The sequence below is a fragment of the Chelon labrosus genome, assembly GCF_963514085.1.
Source record: "Chelon labrosus genome assembly, chromosome: 17".
Lineage (NCBI taxonomy): Eukaryota > Metazoa > Chordata > Actinopteri > Mugiliformes > Mugilidae > Chelon > Chelon labrosus.
Window position 1 is genome coordinate 25,004,108 of NC_140350.1, and position 27,071 is coordinate 25,031,178.

The 27,071-nt window shown below is 44.2% G+C and overlaps 2 protein-coding genes across 2 annotated transcripts; one reads left to right on the forward strand and one right to left on the reverse strand.

Moving 5' to 3' along the window:
- Positions 1–12: 12 nt before the first annotated feature.
- On the reverse strand, positions 13–14,147 carry gemin5 (gem (nuclear organelle) associated protein 5). The gene is made up of 28 exons (XM_084565117.1): positions 13,534–14,147; positions 12,589–12,743; positions 12,229–12,410; positions 11,859–12,010; positions 11,672–11,770; positions 11,008–11,140; positions 10,530–10,695; positions 10,083–10,295; positions 9,628–9,713; positions 8,705–8,787; positions 7,328–7,464; positions 6,738–6,811; positions 6,117–6,298; positions 5,177–5,316; positions 4,879–5,050; positions 4,588–4,800; positions 4,460–4,516; positions 4,237–4,362; positions 4,010–4,105; positions 3,759–3,896; positions 2,823–2,970; positions 2,518–2,637; positions 2,211–2,421; positions 1,852–2,121; positions 1,589–1,751; positions 719–1,211; positions 479–566; positions 13–311 (listed from the first exon to the last, which is right to left on the reverse strand). The coding sequence occupies exons 1-28, from the start codon at positions 13,673–13,675 to the stop codon at positions 147–149; spliced, it is 4,404 nt and encodes a 1,467-aa protein (XP_084421243.1). The 5' UTR covers positions 13,676–14,147; the 3' UTR covers positions 13–146.
- On the forward strand, positions 14,061–17,101 carry mrpl22 (mitochondrial ribosomal protein L22). The gene is made up of 7 exons (XM_084565122.1): positions 14,061–14,086; positions 14,181–14,223; positions 14,638–14,773; positions 14,928–14,993; positions 15,266–15,343; positions 15,617–15,686; positions 16,775–17,101. Exons 1-7 carry the CDS (start codon positions 14,062–14,064, stop codon positions 16,981–16,983), a joined length of 627 nt encoding a protein of 208 aa, XP_084421248.1. The 5' UTR covers position 14,061; the 3' UTR covers positions 16,984–17,101.
- Positions 17,102–27,071: the final 9,970 nt, after the last annotated feature.

The following is a 27,071-nucleotide window of genomic DNA, read 5'->3' on the forward strand; positions in this document are numbered from 1 at the left end:
CCGGTCGGCCTCCTTTCAGGCACTTGAAGACGTAGAATCAAACCGACTCAGGACGTTCCATCGTTCCAAGATTTCTTTCTTTCTTTTTATTAATCAACAAACAGCTGTACAGGTGAAGCGCTTCTTTCAGTTTTCCAGCGTCGTGATCAGGTGAGGAGTCGCCGGGACGCTTTCAGGACAGAGGGACTAGTTGCGTATTTTCCGAGCAGGTCCCGGGCCTCTTGTCGGAGGGAGGCGGAGAGGGACGGCGAAGATTTGTCGAGGTGCAGCAGAACCAGACAACACTCTACAACATCTGGATGAGGATACATCTGGAAGACAAACAGGTCATAGTTTAGGAACAAAGCTTGGGTCCTTCATCAGCTGAGTACGAATCTTATGAGCTGCCCGAGCATAATCTCATTCAGATCATAAAACCAGATTTGAGCATCTGTGTCTGTTTCTGATGGATGGGTGGTAGGAGTGTGGAGAGTTGTACCTTGATAGCGTGGGGCAGGTCGGCCAGCTCTTTCTGATACTTGGTCATCTTGGTGGACAAAGACATCAGAGTGTCCTGGTCCTCAGAACTGATGAGAAGATAAACAGCTGCTTCATTCAACCATTAAACATCAGGAGAACAGGACCAAGTCAAGGCTAAACGCTCGGTACCACTAGACATAAAGCTGAGGTTACCCATTACTGTAGACAGGGAAACAATCTGAAGATGAACAGTCCTTACCACTGGCCAGCATCAGCAGAGTCCTGGCTGCCTGGTGACTCTCTTGAAGAGGACATTACAGAGGGACTGTCCTCTCGTTCCTCCCCAGAGTTGAGCTGCCCTCCCTGGGCTCGGCTGTGCTGCAGCACCATGCCAGCCAGCCGCTCCTGGATCTCCTTGACACGTCTCTGTGTGGCCTGAAAAGCAGCGTGAGACTCAGACAGAAGGAGCGATGCGTCAAAGTCCAGCGTATCAACCCTCCCGGCCGATGGACGGAGGCTCTCCCCCGACTCTGACAGTCCTCCGTTTGCCATTTTGTCCTTTGCCTCATCTTCAGGACAGGCTTCTGAGAGGGAATGTCCATTCTGGACGACACCTGCCGAGTTCCTCCACCAGCATTCATACATACGGTGGTAATGGACGAAGGCCTGCAGACTGCTCACGGCTGCTTCGCCTTCCTCTTCTGTGGGATGAAGAGTTTTGGGATACTTCCTGGAACAAACAGTCACGTCACCTGACCAGAGAGGAAGAGAAATAAATACAAAGCCAAGAAATCTAATTAAAGCAATAAACTGTAATTACTACTACTCATACAACAAACAGCAAAGATTCACTTTACACAACCAGACAAATATCTCACAATTTAAGAGAGTTAAAAACAAAACAGGCAGCAGAGTCCCTAAACAACTGTTGTAAAAAAGTTGCCGTCAAGGATTCAGTAAACGGTCAGTCCACCCATGACCACTGGGTGTCGCCAAATCAACTGTAACAGATCTTTAAAGCCAATGCTTGATGTCTTCATATATACATTTTAAGATTTTTAGAGGATTCTGGATCCAGATGGTAGAAGATCTGTCCTGTGGCGATGCAGAGTTAGAAAGACAGACGTACCGTCGGGGAACAGGAGCTTGCAGAGCTCTGCAGACACACACAGGTGTCCGGCGTCTCTCAGCCAAGCCAGGGCGTCCCCCAGCTGCTTGGTCAGCTCCCCGTCGTCGTCCTGTAACCAGCTCAGAACAGCACGGGTCAGATGGAGGGACGAATACAGCAGGACCTGAAGACGGAGAGAGAGAGGTGGACAGATATGCTGTTTAGTGGCTATTAGAAACGAAAGACGGTGTTCCAGGTTTTTAAAGCTGCTCTGTGAGCGTTACCTGTCTGAGGGGGACGTTGGCGGTGGGCGTCGGGCTCTCTGCAGACTTCAGCTCCTGCAGGAGGGCTGCGGCGCTGCGATGTCCCGTGGACGTTTGGGAAACGCCGAACTGCTCCTCCCACACGGCTCTCACCCGGTCCTGGATGGTGACGGAGCGCTCGCCCGGTGACGCCCACGGATGAGAGGAGACGCAGGACGCTGGAGGAATAGCTTCAGAGTCTGCCAGCATGACAGTCAGCAGCTCAGACACACAGAGATGCAGCCTGTGAACCTGCAGACGGTTGAAATCAATCTTCAACATGTTTCTAGGAAAGGAGGCGGAGTTTGTGATGAACCTGAAATGTCATTAACGCTACTGACCAGCAGACTGTCCTGTGAACTGAGGACCTCCTGAGCTCCGACCCAGTCCTGGTCAGCAGCCAGGTCTTTGGCACACCTCAGAGCCAGCGACTGGGCCAGAGCCGCCTCGCCAGAGATTCTCGCCAGACTGGCCGCCGCCCTCAGCGACGACACGTCGTTCTTCCTGGAGATGACTTTGGCCGCATCAAAACTGGCGCCTGTGGCGAGGTAACTGGGAGGACAGGGTTTTAAATTAATCACAGGACAACCAGAAGACAAAGAGCAGATTTTTGCGAGAGAAGAATCTTTGAATCTTTCCGACTCTGACCATTTAGCAGCTGCAGAGAAGTGTCCGTCTTTCTCCAGCCCGGCAGCCCAGCAGGTGTACAGCTCCTTCAGGACGGGTTCGTCCGCTGGCAGCCTGGCTTTGACCAGGGCTATGGCCTCCCTGACATTCAAAAGAAACGTTTGAGGTATAACTGATCAAGTTTGTGGAAGTTTTCCAAACCCCATTCAGGACCTCAGGTATCATTGTTGGCTGTCACCAGTGGTGAGCTTTAACGCTCAGAGATCTATCCTGAATGTGCTTCCACAGTTTTTCCCCTTTAATGCCTGAAAGTTAAAGAAGCCAACCTGTAGAGCTTGTGAGAGCGCAGCAGGTCGACGGCCTCGTAGAGTTTGTTGATTGACAGCAGGTGGGACGCCGCCTTCAGGTACTGCTCCTGCAGACAGAGCTGCTTGACGAAGGCCTCCACCGTCCGGCTCCACACCTTGAACCCGGCTGGACGAGCACACACAGCAGATTGAAAGCCAGAAACGAGTTTAAGCGAGTTAAAAGGGGTTTATATTCATTCAGACTACATGATGATGTCAGATTAGGTCATACATTGTTGCCACGACTTGGCTGGGACTAAGGATGTCCCGATCGGTATCTGGAGGCATCCACGCATTTTTAAAATGACCTGAATCAGTGTAAGGCTTCAGCCAAACCTGATCTTTTGTACCTCTTCATTTTAGGTCTGAAACGAACCAGAACCACATCTCTGTCGTGTAAAAACACTTTCTTGCTGCCAAAAATACATCCCAGAGAGGGTTAGGGAGTTTATGGCAGCGTTGGATGACCAGAACATTTCTGGAGTAGAGAACACAAGGTACCAGCTACCCTCTCCACACTACATTAACTTTGACAGAAAGATTTATTGGACTGAATCAAGTCAGGAAAGACTTTAGGAAGCTACAGGGGAGGAGATTTAACATCAGATCAGGACTCTGATTGGTCGGTATTAGATCAGGGGCAAAAAAACATCAGGACATCTATAGCTGTGACACACAACATGCCAAATGTTGGTCCCTGCTACTTCCTCCCCAGTTGAGACCATAACTGCTCAGTGACCAACCACCAGAAACAACAGCATGAATGAATGATGCAGTCGGCCTTTTGCTTGTTCAAGTAAAAACATGTCAGTCTTTTTTGTCAGGAGTAAAACTCTTGTTCGTCCCTGGCTCCCTCCCTGTTTCAGTTAGGGATATTTTATGTGTTAATAAATAAATGAGTGTGCAGGTCTTTACCCATGGGAGCGATGGAGAGCAGGTGATCGCTGAGCTCTCCTTTCTCTGTGGCCAGCTGCAGCGCCCCCTCCAGGTCTCCACTCCACAGCCGCAGGTACACGACGGAGTCGAAGTGACCCGCCTCCACGTGTCCCTCCTCTGAAAGGCGACAGGCAGAGCAGAATGAAAGACCGATCAGGGAGGTGAACGCTAAGTCACTGCCTCAACTCCTATATAAGTTTTCCAGGCTGAGAGAAACAGCTTATACATGCCTTCTGCCTCAAACATGCGGTGCAGAGCCTGTCTGTCAGCGAACAGGCCCAGGTGGATAAAATCTCCCTGTCCTGGGACACAGCCTGCAGGGGGCGCTGGAAGACACAGACATAAACATGAGCAGGCTCGTCCATGTGGGAGAATAGTGTCAGTTTGGTCAATGACAGGAAGTGGAGACGTGTTGTTCATATTTATATACAGACTATGGGAGAATCTGAGGACTCACCGCTGCTGTGTTTGACAGACGCCAGAGTGACACAGTCCTGCAGCAGCTCCTCTTTGGGTCGATGGTCCATGGACGTGCTGATGGGCAGCATGGAGCGAGGCTTCTTCTTCTTCAGCGAGGTTACATCTAGAGACAGAGACAGAGCCATGCAGTTAAATAAATAAGTAAATAATAAAGCTGCATACAATCTAGAAATTATTAAAAATAATATTAAAGTGCATACCTGGTTTATCTTTGCTCTTTACAGCAGCAGAGGATTTTCTTTGCACCTCAAAAGTGGCTGAAAAGAAAAAAGCTGTGAGGACCAAAAATGTTCGTCCCAGTCTGTCACAATGTGTTTTCTCCTGTTACCTGGTGAAGGTGCAGCGCTACTCGTAGAGCTAACTTCATCTTCCTCATCTTCACCAGACAGCTCCTGCCCCGTCACCACCTTCTCTCCTCCCGTCACTGCGTCTCCGTTCATCTCCGGCGCCGCTGCTCCTCCGGCCGCCGCCACTTTCTTGTTCTTCTTCATCTGCTTGGGGTTGGTCTTTGCCTTGTCCTTCCGCTCTGCCATCTTCTTCCCTGAGAGGACAAGCATGTGAACGCTGCAGCCTGCTGGTGACTCCAGATCAATCCAAATAAACAAAGACGGACGCTTACCTTTAGGCGGCTTTGTAAACTCTTGTTTGGAGACGCTCCACTCCTGCACGGTGAAGTCCTTCCCGCCTGTCCAGATCAGGTCTGGATCGACGGGCGACCAGTCCACACCCAGCAGATAACCAACATGACCCCGGTAGTTAGAGATGGCCGCCTCCTCCAGAACGTCCCACACCTAAACAACAAACAGAAGAGAATTAAGTTTAAAGAGAAATCCCTCAAACAGGAGTCCAGATTTAAGATGAGCGTCTTCCAGGAGCATGCAGTGGATTTACACTCATGATGCTTGTCGGGTACTGACCTGCGCTGTGCCGTCATAGGACACTGTGACCAGTCGAGCGCTGTGGTGTGGACTCCAGGTCATGCCGGTGATTTTAGCCGTATGGCCACACAACCTGCGATACGGCTCGGTGAGCACCACGGGGCTTTCTGGAGGATTCTCTGCACAAAGACGATTGATATTTAAGTTTTTATCGATACTGTGATGACCCCTGGTGTGAAACTTGATATGACACATAGATTTAACAAATTCTGTACTTGTTTGAGGATGTTGGGATTTCATTGTTTGCTATTCTGTTTTTACACAGGCGTGTTCAGGCATGAAAATGAACAGTTTCAAACTGTTTTATATCTGAACGCTGAAAAACAGTGTTTGCAATTCTGGTTTTGCACAGCAATGCTCATGTATTAAAATAAATAGTTTTATATTTTCTTACACATTGGTGACTTTATTGTAGCATACAGTGAAATAATCCCTGTGTCCACATATGAGGACATAATTATTTTCAAAAACTACTTCCTGTTCTAAGATGATGCTTAGTTTTTATACGTCTTACATTCTACAAATCCCAAATACCTTGGGAGAAATTAAAAATGCCTACCAAACAAAAGCTCGGGTCACAGGAGGTTAAAACAAAGGCAGAATGGATGCGGTCATTAGGACAATGTTATAAATGCTAGGGCCACATTAAACAGCCTAATTAAAGCCTGGTTTTCACAATACTGCTCTACAACATTTGCACACATACCTTGCTCACCACACCACTGACACATTTCATATGTTGACTTTTAATTTGGTGAAAAATAAAGTATTATTCTGTCAATATACTGGTGTGTCTCTCTTTTGTTGTAGCCAACACATTAAAATGTTACTGTTCTGAACTGACAAATTGAAATAAATGCATAAATGAAAAATGCTGCAGCATTGACGCAGACTGGATATCACAGAGGACTCCTCTCACCTATAACGGAGCGAAGGTCGTGCACGTAGACGACGGCGTTGCTGGAGCCCGAGGCCAGCAGACAGTGCAGCTCGGCTGGAGAGCTGTGGTCGTGGTGCCACCGTAACGTGTTGATGATCTTGTGGTGCTGCTGGATGCTGCACAGCAGCTTCAGACTGGGAGCCTGATACACATCAATACACCTGCAGCAGAGAGCACGAGGTCAGACGTTGGAGAGAAAGGCAGCACGAGAAAGAAGAGCCAGCTGCTTTACTTTTCTGCTGCTGATATATTACAGTATTTTAAAAGTGAGGAAGAGCAAAAGTCAAATGATTTGATCCACTGTAAATATAAGAATATTGATGCCAGCAGTTACATTAACTTCATGAAAAGTCTTAACGTCTACAAACCCCAAAAGAATCTCAAACTATTTTGAATCGATTTCTAAATATAAAATACCAGTCGGCTTTTACTTTTACGTCAGAGTCAGTGTGACACCCTATCATAATAATATGTGACTTAGATAATAGAGTTCAACAGTTCACACAAAACCAATTTCATTATTCCCAAGACGGCACACTGTCAGTAGACAGTCGTCTCCTCCCAGGACTCCCAACGGTGCGTCACTGGCCGTTCACTCACCCATCCTCGTTGCCGATGGCAACAACTTTCCCATCTGGCTTCCAACTGATGTCGGTGTGCGGAGACAGTTTGTGCTGTTGGGAAGCAAAGCTCATCTTTATGACCTCTTCAAATCACTTCTGATTATATTCAGCAGCAAACACAAAGCGAGCTGCAGCAAGAACCTGAAGCTGGTGAAAAGATTTCTGGTGTGTGTGGATCAAGACATGAACTCCTGGTTCTCTAAAGGATCTGTCCACAGATGAATATAGAAACACTGGCACTCAATTAAAGAGTAGGAGGAAAGCTGCCATCAGTTTCTTTCTTTATATGAACGATATGACGGTTTGATCGTTTGCTTTGGTTTGAGTTGATAAAGTTTAAATTAAAGGTAATTAAAAGTCCAAAGTATTAGCAGATCAAGTCCAGTCCATTGTGTGCACATACAGTCCAGTTATTGCTTTCAAATATTATGCAGAACCTTTGGTATTCATCGATCAACCACAACATTATGCAGAGAAATCAGCGTTACTTCTCTCATGGTATGTCTGTGTGGCTCAGTGAGAGACAGCAGATCAAATACATCATCATCACATCAACGTCCTTCCCACCTTGATGTTGTTGGTGTCTCTGATGAGCCTGTCGATGTCTGACGCCTCTCCGCTCAGCTTTGACGGGTCGTGCTGCAGCACGACGCCTTCGCCGGCGCAGCTGTAGAGGCTGTAGCTCTGCTTCCCTCCCGCTGCACCTGAACATCACAGACAGACGTTCTACTGTACATTTCTACATTTCAGCAGCAGATGAAAGTTTAATATCTCAATATCAGTGGAGATATGTGTCCGACGAAATGTTTAAGTTTGGTTTTGAATTAAAAAAAAGAATTAATAAGAGTTTATTTGATTTTCATTTATAAAAGCAAAAACAAACTGCTGACCAAGTTATTTTACCTTTTATCCTTTAATGTATGAAAAGAAAACAGAAGGAGAACTTAAATGATTTATACAAAACCAGGAGATTTTTAGGAGAAAAAGAAGAAGTTGTTTACAACAGTCAATGATGTTGTAGCTCTCGACTATAAACTTGGTCAAAACAGAGCATGGACCACGACTCTGGAAAAATATTCTGATGTAATTTTAGACTTTATGACCTAAGGTATGTCTAAATTTCAACTTCTGGATCTGGAGAAGCAACCAGGTTTTGTGCTGGACGTCTCTTATTGTACAGGCTATGTGCTGAATGCCCAGAGTGGTCGTAATGATGTCACTTTCTGTTTCATTTTTCGGCAGTTTTCTTGGTTTTTGACTTGTTGCATTGTTATTTTTTATTACAGGTATTTCCTTTCTGGTTTTAAAAGCAAATTTGAAAATCAAAAACAATGCACTGCCCACCCTGGTTCAGCCGTAGATGATAGTTCTACTAGACACTTCTGTGAGTTTCACTCTAATTCTACCTCAATTTATGAAAAGAGTGGGTGGCCTAATTTGGTTTCCAATAAAAATGTAAAGATTTGAAAGTAAAGAAGAAAAAGAAAGGGATCTTAAAATAAGCTGAGAGAGAGGAAGCAGCTGGTCCTGATTTACTCTGCTCTATCAACTGGGCTGAACCGGTGCCGGTGCTGCTGCTAAGCAAATTAGCTCCACCTTTAGTTCGTTTAGCAGCACATCAGCAGATTGTCGGCACGGAAACAATTATGTTTACAACTTCAAAGGCGAGTGAGTGATACGCTAATCAAAAAGTCATCTGCCGACAGCTGGCAAAATTAACTTCCTGAGTCTTGATTTCCCCACGAGTGGCTGGAGTAGAAGGAGGTGAGCACCAAGTGTTTGCTCAGCTCATTCAATTACAGAGTCGATTACAAAAGGGCGTGCGGAGATGTTGGGCTTTTCCGCTGACTCGCCGCTTTCCGGCGTCCCGCTGCCAGTGTTTCTGCTGGGTCAGAGCGTTCAGAGCAAACAGCAGCAGTTGCTAAGAGTTCATTAAGAACTTACCAAATGACATTGGGGGGACTGGGGGTCCCCAGGCCAATGTGTACACCGTTTTTCTGTGATAGGAGCTCGATATCTGAGGAGGCCTGGGGAGGAGATGAAGCAGAACAAATGCTCAGTCAGGGACACAAGATGTGGATGGCTGCAGGAAAATGGGACTCAGTGGGGCCCCGAGGGATCGTCGGAGAGGAACCCACGAGGCTCCGAGCAAAAAAACAACTAAATGTTCATTGACTTTTCTGAAAAGTTTTCAAAGTGAAATCACTGCAGTCACGAGTTTCTGCAGTAAAAAGAACAACAAATTTTATGTTTATCTCACTGTCTTAATGAAACATATTGTGCATCACTGAGATCCAATTTCATAAGGCAACGCAATATGCTAACAATTTTGTTGACTACACTTCTATAAATGCTACTGTCACCAGCTTTTCATCATAGTAGAAACCATGTTCAGTCCCACTCCATGCCTTCGCACGATACAAAATTAGCTCTATAGCACTACTAGTGGTCAAAAACTCCACAGGCTTCCTTTAATTTATTCAACTGTAATTTAAAAGTAAGGAGAAGAAAATAGCACAGAAACTGCAAACTTGATGTTTTTTATGCTGCTCAAAAAGCAGCTAATTAGCCCCCAAATGTTAGTTTGGGGGCTAATTGTTTTATATCCTGGTGGAAGATAATAGATAATGTCTCAGTGAGTAATATAAGATTAAGCTCCAAGTCTTCTGTTGTGACTCTGACTGTTTAATCCTGCAATTTACTTGCACATAAAGTGAGAAACTACAATGAGTGTATATGTGTGGGGTGACACATTACTGGAAATCATTAGAGTGCATGACTTAGAGTATCCAAAACCAACAAAAGCAACTGGTCTCATCCTTTCAACTTGTTTCTTTGGATATACCGTTTGAAATAATGGCTCTTACTTGTTGGAGAAGACGTCGTAGATACCGACTTTACCGTCATCCGTTCCAAAAGATAACCATCCCTCTTTCTTCGGGTGCCAAGCCAGCTGCAACGAATGAAAAGCGTCTCATTTCATGTCATCTCATCTCATGTGCATCTTTTGTGTCATTGAATAAAAAGGAGTGACGGCTCGATGTCTGATATAACTCAACCACTATCACCGGCCTCAGGCGTGATGGATGTTGGAAGATGAAGCTAAAATTTATCGGATGTTGAAACTGATAACCAACAGGCTCAGTCACAGCGAGTTTACGAAATCTTCTGGAAATTAATGTCTGCAAGGGGCCACAGGGAGTGTGTGGTGTTATAAGCAGCGTCGTTGGAGAATTCATTCAGGATAATCCCAGACACAAAAGAGTAATGAAAGGATAATATTTGTTAAATTTACATGAAGCTTTTAGTCAAAATGTCTTACCGCCGTGACCTTGGACTTGATGCCTTGCCAGAAGGTCCTGGTGTCGTACTGGTTCTGAGTGGTCAGCGTGTTCCACACCCGGATCATGTTGTCACCGACCCCCAGAGCCAGACAGCCCGCACCTACAGGGGAGAAAGTCAGGGCGTAGACGAACCCGCCGAGAGTGGGCAGAGTCCAGCAGCAGTCCAGAGAGGACAGGTCCCAGCATTTAATCTGGAAAATGAAGGAAAACCAAAAAAAAAAAGTCAGTGTTTTCTAATCATGTTCCTTCAAAGTAACACAGTGTTGTTGTTTCCAGCAGGTCAGCTTTCTAACAGGAACTATTAAAAGCTGCTGTGAACGTCAAGACAGACTCTCCAGTTGGTAACTGAACCCCAAAAACCTCAATCTGGGAAGAATAAAAAGCCTGAAATCACTAAACAGGCGGCTGGTGATACGCTGACCCACCTCTCGGTCCATGGAGGTGCTGATGAGCAGCTCCCTGCCGTCCTGCAGGTGAACTGAGCTCAGGTTGAAGACGATCCTGCTGTGGTTCTGACCCTCTGAGGACGTCCCAAGCAGAGTCCACCTCTGCTTCCCTGCCTTGGTCAGGTCCCACAACACCAGCTCACCACTGGGGACACAAACACAGTGAAGTGAAGGAGATGAGGAAAACTGTGAGGAAAGATCAAACTGCATTTCTATATTTTAACAGAAGTAGTGTGTAGTGGTTTTATTTTTCTCTAAGAACTCACAGAGACTCATCTCCGGACAAATCATGCTAAAATAATGGAATTACAGATGATTTAGCTCATTTCCTACACCTCTATAAATAATAATATTCAGTAGTCGTCAACTACAACTAGGAAATGCATCACACTGAAACAAAATCATGGCTCAAAGACTCAAACTCTCTTTCATCCCCACTGCCTCTGATGAGTCTCACCTGAAGCAGCTGGACACGAGTTGGGTCGCTCGTCCCTTCGGCCAGAGGACAGAGAGCCAGAGTCTCTCTTTGACCCCGGGGTCGACCGTGGAGCCTCTTTTCTTCAGATACGGCAGCTTCAGAGTCATCACACCTGTGAGGACACGGAGAGGACACAGAGAGGACATCCAGGAGTATGAGACGATTGAACCATTTTTAAATGCTGACTGAAACCGACTTGCAGAACAAACCTACGTTCACTTTATTATGTTTCGTTTGTTGTTTTGAGGCTAAAATGTTGGCACAGTTAGTATATAATGATCTTTTTTTCTTAACCCTAGAGGTCAAACTCTATAGGACATGGTTTTATTATATTTTAATTAATAATGTGTTAACAGAAATTCCATTGACCGGCGTTCATTTTTTATTACGACTTTGACGAAATCATGGTTTAGGAAATTAGGAAGTGATGAAAGCGGCAGTAATACTGTGGAAAGCAAGCAGAATCTAAAGTGGTGGTAGTAAATTATTTTACCCTGCAGGGGGCAGTATTATGCCCCGTAGCATTGAAACTGACAATAACCCCAAAGAAGCACAAGAAGAAACCAAGATGGCAAAAAGCCTCTTTTTGCAGCATCGATCCATACACAGATACTGGTGATAACGATGATAATGGATCTTTCACCTTTTCCCTTCGCTGTGCTCCAGATCCTCACAGTCTGATCTTTGCTCCCAGATGCAAGAAAGCAGTCCTTCTCCTCTCCTGCAGACACACCGTTGGCTGCTGTGGAGTGAAAAACCAAAGTCTCACATTCCTGTCACAATGATCCTAAAAAACATTAAACAATTGTGACCCCAAACATTTGTTCTACCTTCGCCGTCCTCAGGTCTGCTGCAGAGGGCGTCCTCGTTGGCCAGCGGCGACCACGACAGTGAGTGGATCTCATCGTCGTGTCCGCGGAGACGGTGCATCACCTCGCCTTTCTTACTCACATCGATCAGCACGATCATCCCATCTTTGTACCTATGACAGCGTTGCCACAGTTACTGATATTTGTATGCACCGATGTTTCTGATGAAGACTAAATCAACCTCATTAGTGTCTTTTCACCATTTGTGTGAGCTGTAAACGGGACACTGAGATTTCAAATTTAACCCAATTTGCCCTTATAGATTTAAACTGGTTTTATCTGTCTTTATAGCCAAACTGTGATGTGTGTGTGTTTACTGTGGTCTTCTTACCCAACAGCCACGGTGTTCCAGGTGTGAGGGGAGCACGTGAGGCAGAAGATGGTCCTGGGTTCTGGGAAGAAGCTGGCCGTGTCCCCTGTGTGGTACCAGTGACAGACAACGATTCCCTTCTCGTCCCCCGACACCACCAGGTTTTTATCCACAGGGGACCAGTGCACGGCTGAGACGGGGCTCTGCGTGGGTGGACGACACAGGTTACGGTGTGTGATGGAACATCTGAACGTGTTATGATGGTCGACATTCCACTTTCAGAAACGTTAACATCTCTGCTGTGAGTGCAGAGCAGACAGCAGCCTGAAGGCGGCGTCAGCGTGACGTGAAACGCTCTGAAGCGGGACGGGCGACACTCACCTGATGAGCTGCATGCTCCCTTATTAGAGCCTTCTTGTCCGAATCCCAGAAGCGGACACTGCCGTCTGTGGAGGAGCTGACACAGACGTGGCTCTGACCCGTGTGCTGACAGAACGAAAAGCCTGACACCAAGTCCTTATGGCCCACGAGCTCTCCTGAAAAACACCAAGAGGAAAAACCTTACAGGTAAAGATCAAGACGGAGGAGTATTATTTTTAAATCCCAAGTTACTTCCTGTCTGCATCTTGGCTCCTCCAGAACTTTTATAAGGCCTCCCCAAAACGCCTTGAGACCCTTTCTCTCCAAAAGAACAAAGACTTTACATATTACTGTGTGCATAACTAGTTAAATTGTGATTACCATAACTGGATTCATAAATGAAGTAAGTGGATGAATTATTCTTTAAAAGATTATTTATGATTGTAATGTTTATTTATCCTTTCTGTGCAGGAAAATCATCCACAAACCAGTTTTTATTGGAGATTCATTCATGCAAACAGTCCGAGAGACATCTTGAACACTACTGCCTTGGTTTTGACCGTTCTTTATTAAAAGGTGTAACCATAATTTGGCGGTATACTCCTCTGGCTGATTCCTAACCCAGCCTTAAACTGTGTCTAAAAACTGTAAAAGGGTTAAAATGAATGAAAACTAAAAATATTGTGATTTTATCAAAATGTTCTGTGTTTGACTGAGTTTTTACTCAATTATCACTTAATTTCACCACAAGTTAGTGATGCAGACGCTGCCATATCTAACAGCATCATACATGTGTTTTATTTAGGTAGCTGTAATCACCACACCTGAGATGATCTGGTCAAACTGATCAGGCCAGATGAGTGACTTCTACCTGGCACCGTTTTGTTTTCAGAGACTTTAAAATGAATGGTAGGGTGCAGCCTGTGTTGTGTGGTGTGTGATGTCCAGCAGGGACAGTGGCCTCACCTGAAACTCTGCAGGAGGATGCAGACACGTCAATCAAGTAGATGATGTTTTTGGCTCCGACGCCCAACAAACCGCCGCTGCTGACATCACTGCAGCGCGAGCAGTACCAGTTGGGAGAGGCGGGAAGAGACCTTTCCCGCATGACGCCTAGGACACGATCAACAGTTAAAAAATAACCCCAATAAAGTCTGGAAAATCAAAACCAAACTTCTCACATGTTACCCGAACTGTCGTAGCTACAACACTGCCGGCCGTATGGTCAACGTGGTGACGTAAATCGTCCACTACGGAATCCTAGCTGGGTCAAACTATGCCGAATTTGTCTTTTTTAAAAAAAATCTCTTATATTACCACTTATACAACGATATTTCCCATTATTATTAAGACTTTCATATAAATCCGGACATATAACCAAAGCTCATAAATTACCTACTTATTTAAGACAAGAAATTACAGAATTATTTTGTTTGCTAACGCTGTAAACATGACTACCATAAAGCGGATATGGAAGTGTCGTAAAAATCCAACATGGCGACTGCAATGACAGGACGTGGTGAGAGAGAGAGAGACATTCTACTTTTGCCAGTTTTATGTCATTAATTAACTTTCTGCTCGCCGTGTTTTAACACATTTGCATTTGTTTTCAGGCATGGCCTTTATTAGGAATATATCTGGGCTGCTACCTTTAAGGTAAGAGCACCGATATTAACAGCGCCGGCTGACGTCCAGTACAGAAGGACAAATACAAGACAGAAGAGATGCTAATGTTTCCAACTTCTGAATCATGTCATGATAATGATGTTTAGTGTGTGACTCTTGGTGGCATATATTAGAAAATCTGCAAAGAAGATTAAGTTGAAGGGGAATAAGCCAAAGAGTTATTTTTGTTTTAGGTAAACTGGTTTGGCTTAGAAGTCATATCATCTTTCAGATATCCCTCATTTCTGTGTTTTTACTGCTGAGTAGTTTTCTTGACAGAGACCTGGTGAGACCATATGTATCACATAGTTCTTTTATTGTTTATTTTGTTTTGTTTTTTGTGTTTTTCTATGTGTGACCGGTACTGTACGCTGTATTTTTCACCTTTCCTCTCTATGTTTCCAGGTTACAAGTCCTGGGCGGTGGCCCTCAGCAGCTCTCATGTCTCCACACCAGCGCTTCACTGGAAGCCAAAAACTGGGAGAGGAAGAACCGGCAGGTGTATCCCCCTCAGCTGCCAGAGGAGCCTCGCAGACCAGCAGTAAGTCGTTTCGCTGGCTTGTTTGTGGTGTGATTTCATAGACACACTGTGTTGAGGAAAAAGACTTGAGCTTGGAGTAAACTGATTTATTCTGTGTTCCTAAAACCACATGAAACGGTGTCTGTCTTTACAAATGTCTCAAAACTTTCCACAGGAGGTGTACCACTGCAGGAGGCAGATAAAATACAGCAAAGATAAGATGTGGTACCTGGCCAAGCTGGTAAGACCTACAGCATCAACATTCTATCATCCAATAGCTGAATCACATCAGACAATAAAAAAATATATTTTTCACCACTCGTTCTAAAATGCTTGAAGCTGAGACAGGTTTCAAACAGCTGTTGATGGATGTGCTTGTTGATATTTCTATTTTTGGAGGAAATCAGCAGTGCTGATGCATCACATTCAGTGATTCAACGATTCACAGGATGATGTTTAGCCTCAGCTGTGCAGAAACATTTATCTGACTGTTTCATCTAACCTCCCTTACAGATCAAAGGGATGAGCATTGATCAGGCTATTGCGCAACTAGAGTTCAACGACAAGAAAGGGGCAGAAATCATAAAAGAGGTTTGTAGCTGCTTGTTCATCTCTCTGTCAGACACAACACTGACATTAGGTTTTAATCAAGATTCCCACTGAGTTGCTCATGCAGTATTTTAATATTAGATTCAAATGTATTGTCATTACATATAGTACAGATACATAAACAATGAAGTGCAGTTCTGCATCTAAACAGATGTGTAAATGTCAAGAAGTGTAAAATGAAACCAATAACAGAACAAATATCATCCTTTATCCAACTGTGAACGTCACGTCTTCTTTAATTGCTTTCTGTTTCAGGTTCTTCTTGAGGCTCAAGAGATGGCAGTCAAGAATCACAATGTAGAGTACAAATCCAACTTGTATGTAGGTGAGTGCAACACTGAATCGCTCTCATGTAAACAGACATTCAACAAGTCTTCAAGTTAACTTTGAATATTAACAAACTGAATCTGAGTTTTAATGTAGTGACATCTCAACATAAAGCAGCTAACATGACGTAGAAAGACGATGTTGAAAACAAAAACTTTGCAGTGTATTTAAATAAGGCTACATCCTTAAATAGGGCTGAACAGTGACGTAGCTTCTAACACTGACGCCTCACTGCAAGAAGGCTCTGTTTTCCTGTGATAGACTTTCAACCTGTCCACGGTGTACCCTGCGTCTCGGCCACTAACCACTACAGTAGATGTGCTCACACTTTGTTGGGCTTGCAAGCTACTTTTACAATGATCAAATCAAAATGATCTACCTACATTATAACACCAGCCAGGGTTGCATAGCCCAGACTGTAGCTGCCAGTTGCGAGCCTCAAGCAGACTTTCTTGGTCCAGCACCCCCACTCATTTTTACAGCTCTTCTTTAGTCGATATCAGTCAGAAAGCTATGTACTTAGCTCACTAGCGTTCTGTGGCAGCTTGCGCATACATGTGTGGGGACATCTCAGACTGCCCATCAATCCACCAGTCAAACAAGTGTGAAATGCCATAGTGAGGACAGACCTTGAAAACTTGTTTTTTTTGAATGGCACATGATCTACTGGTTGATCGTAATCAACATATTGGGCTAGAATCTAGCTAGATGGTAAGTGGTAATAGATAATGAATGAACGCATCCTTTAGTAGCATTCATTCATTATCAAAACAGACTGAAAAAGGGTTTCTGCTTTTCAAAACTACTTGGAAACTTTATATTCATCACATGCTGTCAGTCATGTCTGGGTGCAGATACTGTGCAGACAGAGTCGAGTAATTCATGTGGAGTTGCAGCCACAATTACAGATAAACCCAAACTCTACCGCCAGCATCGCCTTTTTTTATTATTTTGACCTGATTTCAGTCAAGGGCACCTCCACAAATTAAATGAGCTATTCTCTCCCATATCTCCCCCTTTCTGTCGATATCATCTCCTCTTTTCATTACACGCTGCCCCCCCTTCCCTTCCCTCCCCCTCCTGCAGCGGAGTCCCTCTCCGGAAAAGGGAAGTACCTGAAGCGGATCCGTTACCACGGCAGGGGAATGTTTGGCATCATGGACAAAGTTTACTGTCACTACTTTGTCAAGCTGGTGGAGGGATCGCCGCCTAAAGTAGAGGAGAAAACCGGCTTCGACCAGGCCAAGGAGTACGTCCAGGGCCTTAAGAACCGAACCATCATCCACAGTCTGTAGACCAGACGCTCCATATCTGTGCTCCTGTTTTTCAATCTAACCCTGAACATTTTATGTGTATGTGTCATTTAAGATTTGTAAATAAATACGTGAATGAATGGGTACATTTCTGCATAAATATGACTCTAAACATCTGTGGATTTAATAGACAAAGAGAACTCAAAGAAATTAAACAAAAATATGATACTTTGGTATTTATTTATTTAGGAAAATTAGTCAATATTATATATAATTGATTTCAAGGCCAAATTTTAAGTCCATCTGAACTGCTCTCCAAAAGAACATTTCTGCCCATCTGCAGTTTTCTAAACATCCTGTGGAGCCAAAAGACTATTTTATGGACCGATGCATCCAACAGAGAATAGTTTGATTTAAATAAGATGAAACAACACTGCATCATTCCAGCATCAGAACCTCATCCCTCCATCAAACATGGGGGTGTTAATGTCCTGGTTTGGGCCTGTTCTGCTGCATCTGGACCAGGACGGCTTGTCATCATTGATGGACCAATGAATTCTGAATTCTACCAGTGAACTCTAAAAGAAAATGTCAGGACATCTGTCCATGAGCTGAATGTGAAGAGAAACTGGGTCATGCAGCAAGACAACGAGAACCAAGAACACAAGTGGTTCTACAAAAGAACGGTTAAAGAAGAACAAGATGAATGTTTAGGAACGGCCAAGTCAAAGTCCTGACCTTTATCCAATAGAAATGTTGTGGAAGGACCTGAAGCAAGCAGTTGATGTGAGGAAACCCACCAACATCTCAGAACTGAAGTGGTTCTGTTATGAGGAATGGGCTACTACTCCTGTCAGTGGTCATAATGCTGTGGCTGATCAAAGCATATAGTATAAGGTGGTGCAGATGGGATGGGGAAGATGTGCTCTCTCATCATCTGGTGCAAAAAGTATTCTGTGGTCGCTTTAGAAGTGAAGCTGTGTTCAGGTACCAGGTCAAACTGTCCGTTATATGAACTCTGAGGAACTTATGATACACTCCACAGCTGTGTCGTTGATGAAGAGTGATGTGTGACTCGGATGGTTTCTCCTCAAGCTGACGATAAGCTCCGCTACCTTTCTGACATTCAGAATCAAGTTGACAAACTTCATTTTTTTCCTTCCTTTAGCAGTTTTGGTGAATAGTGTCTTGAACAAACTCCGGTACAATCTGACATGTTAAAGATGCAGTTTTCCACTTGCTTGCCAGTGACACTTTTTCCGCTGTGCCTCTGGTTCTGCGCTGCAGCACTCAGCAAGCCACTAAAACAGCAAACAGGCGTAGGTGTAGGAAAACATGCCACTGCTGCTCAGGAAAAAAACTGTTTTGGTCCCACGCACCAGAGCGAAAATAGAGCCCTAAGTGTGTGCCCGTCATGCTGTCACTGCCTCACTGTGACGAGTTTGGTGGCTGTGTTAGGGCGACAGCAGTCACCACAACTCCTCCCCCGAGTGCGAACCTGTCAGCATCGCTGTTCCTCATCCCTTCACTTCAGAAACCGGCCCGCAGATTTCCTCAGAGCTGGAAACGCAGGAAACAATGAGCTGGAAGTGACTGGCTGGGCTCGGAGGCCTCAGTCTGAGGAAAAGAGGAAAAATACTATGTTTATAAATGAGATTATAGTCTCCTTTAAACAAGAAACTCTTGTCATGTTTTCAGTCTTTGGACTGTTTGCATATTTGTTTAATTTGCTGTTTTTTCCACTGGCTTTGTTGGCTTCGCTTTCTTATCTACAGAATTATGTCCGCTTCACGTGGCATCTTTCATGTCTTCATCTATTTAATATTTGCATTCTCTGTTGATTCTCTCAGCCTCACACTCATCCCTATTGTCCATTATTCTCCTAATGAATTAAATTTAAGGGTAAGAAAGCATCCTTAGGAGAACAAACTCAGGGGGAGACTTGAAAGCGCGTCCTTTGTGGGAATTTGTATTTTCTGAAAGGTCGCAGTGTCTCAGTGCCGTCGAGGCCCAGAGCTTTGGTCTCTGCTGTTCCTAATTGGCCTTTAGTTTCTTGTTTCCTGATGTGAGTGATCCAGTTTGTGTGTCTGCCTGTCACCACATCCCTCCAAAGCCCTTGTCAGCGCCGAGCAGCTTTGAGTGCATTTCCAAATAAAATGCCATCTGCTGGCCCCAATTTCAGCAGACAAGTGCCCTCAATCTCAGGTTGGAGGCCGCCTCGGTCCCACAGCACAAAACAGCACCGACTTCTGAAAAGAGCAAAAGGCTTCATCTTCTTCCTTTTTTTCCTCCCTTCTTCCGCTCTGCCTCTCTTTTCTTAACCAGACTACCTTGTTACCTCTCATTCTTTACAGATTACAAACAAGCAGAAAGCAGCAAGAGTGATATTAAATAATTACAGTTTACTGGAACAATTAAAGACATGTTCTTCCGGCCGATAAAACCATACTGGGCTTTTTTTTTTTTACAATATTAATTTTCAACAGCAACATATAACCTCTAAAAACATTCCTTTAAATGTATTTATTAAATGATTGTAACCAGGATACAGTATGTGCTCATTTTACAGTCAGAAATCATCAGTGCTCTGGTACAATTAACACTGGTTCTGATTTCTCTCAAACATGATGCTGCTACTTATACAAAGATGCTAATATCTCTATGATAAGCTAATACTGAGCTGGCCAGTCATACTGGACATGATTTTCCACTGTCCAAGCTCCAGAGCCACAGAGATCTTTTTTGACTGCCATCTGCGCCTCTGGTTTTGGGTTCAAGGAGCACGATTGTCCATTTCCAAGATTGTCGAAGCTTATAAAGGCGCTCCAAAGAAATGCTGAACCACTGAAGCATTTCATCTGTGCAGGAGAAGAAGGTTCAGGCTAGTTCCAGCCCTATGGAGTATCTGTATGGAGTGACAAACTCACTTTTGTGGAGGCTTCTCTAGTTTCTTCTCTGCTGCTATCCATGCATTTGTGAATAAAACTGTTAATTAAAAGATGAACAGAGAGTAATGGAGAAGTTGCTTCTTCTGTTAGAGGGAATCCTTTGAGCCAAGCGCCTTTAAATTCCTTTAATCTTTACAATAACAGACAGTACAATAGCCCTAACACAAGAGTGTGTTGGCTGCAGATGAAGAGTCTTCCTTGTTTGAATCCCTGGATGATTAAACAGGTCCAGAAAGTCAGCAATGATACGTTCAGGAACATTGAGTAAATTCTTCCTAAGCTCTACAGATGGTGTTTACTTGCAACATTCAATCATTTATTAATTTTCCGTAGCTGCTTGTCCTCTGGAGGGTTGCAGAGGGGCTGGAGCCTATCCCGGGTGTCACTGGGAAAGAGGCAGGGTACACTCTGTACAGGTCACCAGTCGCCAACCATTGCACACCTACGGCCAACTTAGAATCACCAATTAACCTAAGGAGCATGTCTTTGGACGATGGGACCAGCCGGTCGGTTCAAACCCAGAACCTTCTTGCTGTGAGGCATCAGTGCTAACCACCACGCCACTGTGTCGCCAACACATTCAATCACCTAAAACTCAAAGAGCCCACCCGTACTCGCATGCCTCGATGGTGGAAGAAGTGAGTATAGAGTTGGGATTGTTATAGAAACCTCATGTTTAAAGGAGTAGTTCCCCTCTGCCTCTGCCTGTGTTTGTGCAAGTACAATTTCCATCTGTGACTCTCACTCATTTACCAGCAAATACACTCTTGTTAATTTATCTTCCCCGGGAAGGGTTCACATGCAGATTTTTCCTTCCTCAACCAGCGCATGCATACTTATTCTAACTACATGCAAAACACAGCTTCTGGAATCCAAATATCGTGCGTCAAAAAGTGACTGGTGTGGTAAAACATTTACTTTCTCGCATAAATAAATGAACACAAATGAGAAACTATGCTCCTCTCCGGCTACTCTGCCCCCCCCCCCCAACCCGCCGCCGCCCCTCCACAGGGATGTTGTGGTGGAGTTCAGTGGCTTCACGAAGTGAATTATGTATCGTCTCTTTCCAAGCATGAGCTCATCCGGCAACAAGACAAGAAAAACGTGCCACCAGCGTCGGGAATTAACTTGAGGAAAGATTCAAATAGTCTGGAGTTTATTATTCATGGCGGGTGAAATTGTGCATTGAAAACACTCTGTACACAAGCACCACACAACCCCAGGGCCACTCACACACATACACACACCTGGATGAAAGAATGGGAAGCCGTGACGCTTCCTTTCATTTGTTTTTAATGTCGGTTGTCGGTCAATGTGGCGGGCGGCCCAGCGGAGCCTCGGATTGAGAAACAAATAGAAATCAGAAGCCAGTTGTGTGGGGAGTGCCTCGGGGCGTTATTCATTTCCTTTTAACTTTTCCATTTTTTCTCTCTCTGTCTCTCTGCGGCTGCGGTGTTCAGAGAACGACAGCCGCAAAATAGTGTTAGCTCCCAAATGAAATCTTCGGCACAAACACCACAGAGCAGGCGGCCCGCTGGCCCGGCGCTGGATGCTTTGCCCTTGAGAAACAAATCCAGACACGAAACACTTTGTTAGCTCTCTGGACAGCCTCCAGTGAAGCTGCATTCACCTCTTTTCACAGAAAAAAAAAAAAAATCCTCACAGTCTTTATCTCTGTGACAGGGACGCATCTGTTTTTAAAGCAGAGTAAGGGAAGACAGTAGCAGAGGCAGACGTGGATGAGCTTCTCCGTTGTGGCGGTGCAGTTCATTTGTTTCAGGAGTTAACAACAGAGAGACTTTTTAATGCACTTCTTCCTCACTTTTCAACCTGAAGGATGCTCCACTTCCAATCTTTTGAGCATGAAATATTCCCTGCAGGCTGCAAAGAAAAAAAAAAAGTGCACATTCAGGTTGGTCACCTTGAATTCCTCTCAGCTGAAAAACGAAACCTCTCAGACCGGCCTTCTCCACTTCTCCACTGTCCATCCATCCGTTCATCCATCTCCCACTTGTCTCAGGTTGCAGGTTACTTCACTATGCTTCATCTGAACAACAAGTTGTCTGATTCTCCTGAAGGCAAAAAAGTGTTTACATCTGTTTAAAATGATCCTAATCATAGCCGAGGCGAAGCGCCCGCTGTCGCAGACAACAAGTGAGACGTAATGAATTTCACAAATTGCGGTGACGTTTTTTTGGACATTCCCTCCTCGAAGGCATCCACAAATGTGACAAAAACAGATGTTCAAGCGGCGCCATCCTTCACGCGCTGCCAACTGCTGCATTTTAAATGTGCCTGTTTTCACAAAAATAAAGACAGACACAAGTGTTCCCGGGCCGGATAGGATACCATTCTTTTCTTCCTTATATGAAATTATTATAGCTTTGGTTTGGGAACAAGAGCACATGATATGTTGTTTGATTGCCCCCCCTGAAAAAAGGGGGATGAGCTGAGAACTGAGACGAACAGAGAGGGAGACGGTCAGGACACATCTTTATAGGTAAGTCTGGGAAATACAAAGATATTGGAGGTGAACTTGGAGGTGAATAATTTCATGGTGTGTCTTAAACGCTTTCTGTTCATCTCAGTTCTCAGCCCCCGCCCTCCCGTATCCCTGTTATCTCTGCTTCCCTTTTCCCTCTTTCATCACAAGAACCAGGGGAACAAGGAGCATAAACGTTCTGAACATGGCCTCTTCATCCCTCCATCTGTTTCTCTCAGGTCCTGTCTACAGATTATGGTGTGCTTTGCCTTCTTATGATGAAGTTGTGCCTATCCATGCATATTTCTACACTCAACAAAGACCTAATTGTTGCTAGGATGTTTATTGGTAGACAGGACGTGAGGGGGAAAAGATGAAGGGATGAGGGAGGTGGAATGCATAGATGGATGTTGGTGTTCAGAAGAACCCAGAGAGTGAGACTCAGGGTGGGGGAACATCTCAGGAAGCTTCGGCTCCTTGTCCCTGTGGTCCCGTAATGAAAGATGGATGAGGAATAAAAAGATGAGGAGGGTGGGGGCTGAGAACTGAGACTGCCAGAGAGACCCGGACTTCCTGGAGCTAAGATATATTAACTTCATTTATTCTTACACAATGAGAACAGGGTCACAGAATAAGCAGCAGCCTGTGAGGGACACATTGTCCATCTCTGGTCTGGACGGCTGTGACTGACTGAACTCTATTTCAAAGAAACCTCTCCCTGTGGAGCACCTGGTAACCACATAGCTTCTCTCTGTCCCTGATATGCCATCACCATTGTGTGGCAGAGCCTTTAAAATAGAGAACAGAAGCCGCTGAGAGCAAGAGTTAAAAAGATGAAGCTTAATTGATCACTGTTGGGAAATTAAGTTGATGCTGCCGCTAAAGCAGCCAAAGTTAAAGCATGCAGGGGTTGAAGACAGATGGTAAGTGCTGCTCTGGGTGAAAGCTCTGATCGTGAGGAGGTTGGTGATTAACATTCAACCCAGTGTTAAGCCTTTTTATCCCATTCTCCAAATGCTGAGGCTTCATATTAATAGGACTGGGTATTTAAGTTGGAAAACGTTACTGATGAGAGAAAACTTCCATGTTATTTGTAATTTCTGTGTTCTTCATGGCCCACATGAGGAACATGCTCGGTGATATGTGGCCTCCTGCATGTTCCTTGCACTGGGTGTCACTGTTGCATCACGTCTGACTTCACCCACATTCATGTTGGAGGCTTCGGCAGCTCACAGCCTGAGAGTCACGCTTCACGGTACGCAGAGGACAACTTCCCTTCGCATGTCTGCAGACTCGTCTGACGGATCACATCCCGCATGAAACCCAGAGACACAGAAACCAATCTCACGCAGTCCTGCTGGGTGTGTGCGCTGCATGTCTTTCAATTCATCAAGATGAGTTCCAATATTGCAATTCGTCACGCATGCTACAGCTCTCAGCTCGGAGCAGTGCCGTGCACGGAGGGAAGAAGCACCGTTAAAGACTGTTACAGTAAAATTGACTTTGGGTAATTCTGATACTGTGCGTCTGCATTCTAATTTTCCATTACAACAGTTAATCAAACGTCCGGGGCACGCAGCGTTGAATGACAAACACCAAGACACACACACACACACACACAGGTATGAAGAAGTCGTTCTGCTTCACCTCCACCAGGATGGTGTTCACAGTTAGTAAAAAGTCAGATCTGGGCTTCTGAACACTCTGGAAGATACGACGTTCCAAATGAACAGTGGAAGTAGTTTTAGGTTGCACTCAACTCAAGAAGCTGGTGCTCTGAGTAAAATACTTTGACTCACCTGGTTGAGCGGGGCCCCATTACTTCCTGTTTCTCTCCTCTAATTCAATAAAGGCACAAAACAAACATTTAAACAAGCCTTTACAATTGTCACACTTGAATACGGGAACATGGAGGACAAAACTATGAATGATATTGATTGTCACCTAGGTCCTAAGCCAGTCTCACCATTCTGGAAACACCCCTGGGCAGTTAATTTGGGCTAACAAGACCAGGCCCCAAACAAGGAAAGGTGAAAAAGCCATAACTACAATTTCAACGCCTACCAGAACTTGAACAAGAACAGAACCACTGTTTAAATCTGATAAAAACTGCTTAAAAAGTTTGATGACTGCCCAAAAGTAAGGGCCGTTTATCAGTATGTGTTCTTCTTGTGAAACACTATCATTTCACTGCCCAAATACTCTTCAGATTCACAGCACCATCCAACCAAGTACAGTCCAGATATCCCAGAATGCATTTCAACTACGCTGCTGTTCCCATTTTAGAAACACCGTCCTAATTCCACCCATCTTCCAGAGTCTCTACATCTGAGTCGCAGTTGTCAAGTCCAAACTACAAAGTACACTAGTTCAAAGTTGACGTACTTGATAAACTGATTAATGTCCAACCTTTATCCCACAGGTTAAACTTCTACTGTCAGGATTTTGTGATTAGTTTTCCTGGGTTTCAGTTTCCTGTTTTATTTTGTTAAGTTCTTGATTTCCTGTTTTGTCTTACTCCCTGTCCTTTCCCCTCTCTGATTAGGTCATTGGTTTCACCTTGTGTTCTGTCTTGATTTGTGTCACCTGTGTCTTGTCAGCCCTCTGTCCCCTGTGTGTATATAGCCCTGCCTTACCCTTTGTTCTCTGTGATGTTGTGCTCGTCACTTGTTGTGTTGTACTTGTATGTGTCGTATTGGTCTTGTCAAGTTTTGCTCCATAGTCTTGATTCTTGTTTTCTTCCCATAGTAATGTCTGGTCATGTCATGGACAATGTTTTAAAGTTATTTTCCTGCCTTGTCTGCAGTGCCTTCAGTTTTGTCTTTTTTTAAATACCTTTTTTTTTTTGCCAACTCTTTCTGCCTCTTTGTCCTGCATTCGGGTCCTACCACCAATACCTGCAAACCGCTTTTTGATATCTACTTTGTGTGGCCAAACATCAGCTTCATTTACGGCTCAAGTCAAAGTTTTCTGACTGACGTCTCTGGCTCATCCCAGAACATGAATGAACGTCACTGCTAATTCACCGTATGATAGACCGAACTAAAAAATACTATAAGTATAGTTGTGCTTACTCGTAACTCAGTCTCCACCTTCTCCTACCACCATGGTTGAACTGTTGTGAACCTGAATGGAGCACTTACCTCAGCCCAACAACTAGCACAGTGTTTCAGGTTGGGTCGGTGCAGAGCTTGTTCTTCTTAGGGTGAATGACGTGTGTCATACAGCTGCCATCTTTGACCTTTACCGATAGACGTCTATTCTTGATTCTTTACGTGGTTTGTTGTCCTTATTGAACGAATCTATAAAAACTGCAATATTTAGTCATGTGTCAACTATCTGCCGAAATATTTCAAAATATCAACTGTTTTTGTTTAGAATTGTTAATTTTTTGGTATAGAAATGTCATGATAGAAAACTATGGTAGTTAATTCTTAGTCAGTTGTACATTTTGGTTTAGTATGATTTGGTTTAATTACATTATAAGTCAAACATTCAGAAATCATTGCAAAAAGCAAAATGATTTAAGACACAGGACAGATGCTGCTACATGTCTAGGATTTTAATGATCACATCACACGTAGACCACCAAGACAGCATAATGTAGAGAAGACACAAAAACATCTAAAGGTAGAAACAACCGTTAACTCAGATGAAGATAAAACGACTAGAACACAAGCATTAATCAGCTGTTCCTTGACTAAGTGTTACCATGGCAACAAGCAATTCATCAGCAAATAAAACAGACAATCAAATAATCCAAGGGCGGGTCAAATCAAATGAACATCAAAATGAGCATCGCATTTAATTTCCAGCTGTCACCAGTCAGACGTCAGTGTTGGTGCAGTAAACGTAACACAAAGAATACGCAAACAGTCTAGTTTTGAACAATAATGTAACTGTACAGGTTGTGCTTAGATGTGCAAAAAAAGAACCAGGGAGTGTACAAATGTTCACAGTATTAACTGCTCAAGACATTTTTGTGGTGTGGAGTCTCTCCGTTGAGACCTGATAATGTTCTGGAAAAGATCCAATCAAATCAGTTTGGGCGGGGCTTTATGTGGGGATGGACAGTAGAGTAACGGAGTCCTAGTCGTGCACATCACCCAAGAGCCGTGGAGTTGAACTTTTTTTTTACGAAAACAAAACGTCTCCGACTGGTTGGAGGCCGATCCAATTGCACAAATTAAAATCAAAATGAACTGAGTCTGACTAGGATAGGATAGGGAGGATGATGATATCATATTGTTAAATAAGGTTTTGGACCAAAGCTTGATCCTTGATCCTTGGAAATTGTGAACAGAAGTTCTTTGGATAAGAACAAAATCATGGAACAAAAGTCAACAAACATATTTTCCAACCCAATGATGCATAACAAAGAGAACGGTCTCATTATTATGTCCTCCTCTCCTTCCTGTTTGGTTTTTCTGGAGAAAAATCACACATTATCAGTTCTCTTTCTGTAATTAATTAAATGACAAACAAAATCTAATAAGTCTTTGGAATAAATCTGTGAAGGTTTTATCCAGGTCATGGTGTATCCTTGCTGAAACAAGGGCAACTGGACTTTCTTGATCCAAGTAGCTTCTTCTAAGTCTGGTGGGGGGTGGGGGGTCTTTAAGCAGGAACATCTGTGGGTGTTACCAACAGAAAGTCATGTGACTAGTGTCTGTTAATGACTAGATACTTACCTGGTGTTC